Source organism: Palaemon carinicauda, chromosome 2, assembly GCF_036898095.1.
Source record: "Palaemon carinicauda isolate YSFRI2023 chromosome 2, ASM3689809v2, whole genome shotgun sequence".
Classification (NCBI taxonomy): domain Eukaryota; kingdom Metazoa; phylum Arthropoda; class Malacostraca; order Decapoda; family Palaemonidae; genus Palaemon; species Palaemon carinicauda.
The window spans coordinates 8,513,597-8,518,132 of NC_090726.1; the positions used below are offsets into that span (position 1 = coordinate 8,513,597).

The 4,536-nt window shown below is 33.3% G+C and overlaps 1 protein-coding gene across 1 annotated transcript in view; it reads right to left on the reverse strand.

Annotated features, from left to right (window-relative positions):
- Positions 1-1,209: 1,209 nt before the first annotated feature.
- LOC137615049 (Y+L amino acid transporter 2-like) overlaps positions 1,210-4,536 on the reverse strand; it is a 10,348-nt gene continuing 7,021 nt past the window's right edge. Inside the window, exons 5-9 of the mRNA XM_068344685.1 lie at positions 4,491-4,536; positions 2,883-3,083; positions 2,466-2,615; positions 1,663-1,834; positions 1,210-1,385 (exon numbers count right to left, since the gene is read on the reverse strand). The exon at positions 4,491-4,536 is cut by the window's right edge and continues 78 nt beyond it. Of these exons, the coding sequence (XP_068200786.1) occupies positions 1,324-1,385; positions 1,663-1,834; positions 2,466-2,615; positions 2,883-3,083; positions 4,491-4,536 (631 nt within the window). The 3' untranslated portion in view covers positions 1,210-1,323. The remainder of the gene's footprint in view (positions 1,386-1,662; positions 1,835-2,465; positions 2,616-2,882; positions 3,084-4,490) is intronic.

Below are 4,536 nucleotides of genomic sequence, written 5' to 3' on the forward strand. Positions count from 1 at the left end.
CTCCCTGGTCGTAGCTTTGGGAGAGAGGTCCTTTGGGGGCTGATTATATAGTATGTATGTGTGGTCAGTCTCTAGGGCATTGTCCCACTAGGGCATTACCACTGTCACTTGCCTCGGCCATTCACGAGAACCTTTAAATGCCGCTACCAATTTAATTGCTGGAGTCTTCTTAGCATTGTCATATCCCCTTTTTCAACCGATATTTGCTTTGATCTTTGCAAACAAAATCAGCTTCTTTCAAGCATGAAAAGTAAATTTTGTTGCTCCAAAATGCTTTTAATCTCCCTTGTTTATCTAAACTTTGCATTGCATTTTACATATTTGAGTTAATTAGTTAATTTAGTTCATTACAGTTTTTCCACCTTAGTAGATGAAGGTTCCTTGCCATAAGTGTTACGTCGTGTAGTGGAATTAAAGTCATTGTTAATCATGTTATCTTGAATTCTCTTTAAACCTTTGAATTATATTTAAATATTGCATCCCGCTCAAAATTGTATTGGGTTGATTCTTATAGAACAGAATTTATATGTAAAAAACCTCCTCCATTATAAGAAAATAAATCTAATCATAAAGTCGAATAGGGTCTCCATATTCTCCCAGAATACCCTATTTATTGTCACGGAATGGCCGATTTATTATGCTAGAATACCCTATTTATTTTCCTAGAATACCGGATTTACTCTGCCAGAAAAGCCTATCTATTATCCCAAAATACCGGACTTATTCTGACAAAAGGCCTAATTTATTCTCCCAGAATACCCGATTTATTCTCACAGAATATCCAATTTATTCTCCCAGAATACCAAATTTATTCTCCCAGAATACCCGATTTATTCTCAGAATACCCCATTGCAATAATTTAATTCTGCTGTTCATGACCTAGGGTTTTCAATCCAGCTATAACCAAATAACAGAGTGATATTCCTGAGTGTTTTACGGAAAGAAAAAATAGAGCTATTTTGTAAAATTATTTAGATTTTGAGTCGAGTTATTGACTTCCATGAGATTAGATTCATTAATGGTTTAGAATAAAGATTTCTTGGAAAAAGTATCCAGTAAAAATTTATTTCATTGAAATAAAATCAGTTCTAAATTGGTCCTAGTATGTCTCGAAGCATAGCTATGTACTGCCATTTTTGCAAAAAAAAAAAAAAAAAAAAAAAAAAAAGGATTTAATGAATGATAATCATCTTCCCAAACGCGTTGCAAATGAAATGTAATATTTGTACTTGACTACACAAAGAAATCCTTCATCGGGAAGGATATGGTTGTCGACACTGTTAGCAATAGAATATTCTATGTAAATGATGAAGTGTGACCTTTTTACTCCACCTTCTCTTCCTCTACACAGAAAAGGAGTTTCTGGCAGAAGTGGGTAATCTTATCTGAAAAGGGAAAACATTAAGTATCATAAATTCATCAGTAAGATCATGCTCTCATATAACCTTGTAAAGTAATAAAACCTGGTTAATTCAATCAGAGCATGAAAATCAAATGTCATAATAAATTTATCATTACAAAAATTATATAGATTCAGAATTATTTAAGTATCAGACATTAAGAAAATGTTTTACTCTTCTAAAACTCTGTAGCTTTGTCAACATTGTTTACAACATGATGAAAAAACAGGAAATACAAGTGACCATCAATTTGATTACTCACCCATTACATTGCTGACAAATTTGAATTTGAGGTGAATAGTGAAATAATACACAATGAGACCACACAAGAATATTCCAGCAGCAACGCCTATTTCGATAGGTCTCTGAACGACAGGAAAAGTAACAACAAATACCGTTAAAAGCAGGAATATGATTGGAAATCCTAACCAGACCTGGTGGAGGAAAGAGAATAACTTGGGATTATCACAACAAGAATAATATTAAATATCTTCACTATTGAATATTAGAGAGCAGTGCTTTAAATGACCTACGCTACCGCAAGTCATCGATAATATATTCATGTAACTTATCAAGGAATATATACTAAAACTAGTGTACGTAACCCGTCAAAAAGGACGGTTATGTACTTAGATATGCACACCCTCGCACACATAGAGGTTAAACCCTTCCAACCCCCTCCGCCTTTTCTAACTACCACACGGCAGTTTTGGGGTACTTATGAGAGCTTGTTGTTTCCGAGTGGTTGCTGCTCAGAGTGACAGGAAAGGAATATATATATATATATATATATATATATATATATATATATATATATATATATATATATGCATATATATATATATATGTATGTGTGTGTGTATATATATATACATATATATATATATATATATATATATATATATATATATATATATATATATATATATATATATATACAGAGAGAGAGAGAGAGAGAGAGAGAGAGAGAGAGAGAGAGAGAGAGAGAAAGACTCGCTCACTATCATATAGAGGAGATTTAAGCATTATATGAATTAAAGAAACATTTTCGTTCAAATACACTACCTTTATAGGCCGGTGTCTATCGGGGTCCTTATATCTGAGCCATAACAGTGCTAACACACAAAGCAAATCTGTCAGGTTTCCGCTGAATGATGTGTAAGCCAACAGAGAGCCGAGGTCTGGGGCGAGCAGCATAAAAAAGGGAATTATTACCTGAAAAGAAACAAAGGATTTTAAGAGCCTTATGGAAATGTTAATTTCGCAAGCCATTTTAGATGCTTGATACGTAGAATTTTAGAATCATAAATTCCACAGCAAACACCAAACGAAGAGCATTTATTATCTTCTATTTTATATTGCAGAATAGAATTGGTCTTAAGTTTAAAATAATGTTTATGACCTGAAGATATTGGCTTATCTTTCTTAAAATTATCAAGTCACAACGCAACTAGTCACATAAACAAATAAACCTTTACAAACCACACAAATGATCGAAGTAATGGGCGTGTAGTTCTTGACGTGTATTAGCGTCAGAAAGCGAGGAAGATGCCCTTCGCGGGCTCCAACGAATTGGAGCCGTGACTGAGTGATGATATCGCCGTTGGCATTTCCAAACGTGGAGCAAGCTACGAAGAGGGAGATTATCCATGCTAGAACACCTAACATTCGGCTGCCGAACGTCTGGTGAAACAAAAGAAGATCAGCCCTTAAGCTCACTAATTCTGACTACCCTTTAAATTCAGATCTTCCACGGACAGTACCTTCCTGTTTGTAATAGTAGGTATGCAGTTAATTCTAATAGTCACGTCTTCACCATCATTTAATTCTAATAGTCAGCTCTTCTCCATCATGTGGCTCAGTACTACACAGTATTCTAGAAGTTTTATTTCAGCTGTGATCAAGTTGTAGAATGATCTTAATCGGGTAGTTGAATCGGTAGAATTTCAAAAGGTCAAACTTGCAGAAAATGTTTTATTGTTGACGAGTTTGACATGTCTTTTTATAGGTTATATATGAAAGATCTGTTTTAATGTTGCTACTGTTCTTAAAGTATTCTATTTTAATTATTAGTTACTTATCATATAGTTTATTCATTTCCTTATTACCTTTCCCACTGGGCTATTTTTCCCTATTGGAACCCATGGGCATATTATAGCATCCTGCTTTTCCAACTAGGGTTGTAGCTTAGATAATAATAATAATAATAATAATAATAATAATAATAATAATAATAATAATAATAATAATAGGACTTAGCTGTAACAATAGAATATGATTACCTGCACGGTACGGCCACTTACCCAACCAACCCCCCTCCCCCCTCTATCCCTTGCTCAAAAAGGACGGTAATGTTGTGGTCACTCATAAAATTCTCGATCACGGATTATGGCTCGAACTTTCGACCAACAGATTGCGAGTCTCCAACGATACCAATAGACTACGAAAACACTTTAAATCCTAAAGATATATCAGACCGGTGATATATGTAACAACATATGAAGTCTTTGTATTTATACAAGCTACCAACATGAAATGCAATTGATTCTATTATATGTACTTTTTGGGTTCTTGCTCAATCAGGGATAATATTTCAAGATTTTTTTGAAATATAAAAAAATAATTGTCTCTTTAGGCTATCATATAAAGTATACTGGAATATGCAAGAATAAAATCGTAAGATATTATGCTAATATTATTTATATAAACATTATAAAGAACACCAACCTTAAAAAAATTATTTGAAATTGAGGATAAATTCCGTGTTGAATTCGGTTCAAGATTTCTTAGCATGTTATATAACTGATGAATCAATTTTGTTCATTATATGAGGAAATTAAATAATTTCGTAGCTAAATCCTTCATACAAGATACTTGGGTTATTTTTCTTTGCAAGCCATATTTGGATATTTGCGAAAAGAAAAAAATGCATTGATGACACAATATTGAGAAATAAAACTAAGTCGTAAACAAAAAGCAATATGATACATGGTAAAACACACATGTTTAACCTTAGCTCAAGAACTATGCTAAGATATGAATGAATATATAATGGAAACAATCGTTAATTGACAAAGGAGAAATGCTTACCACAGCCACAGCATTGGATGCCAAGATTTCTTCCGGAGTTAATACA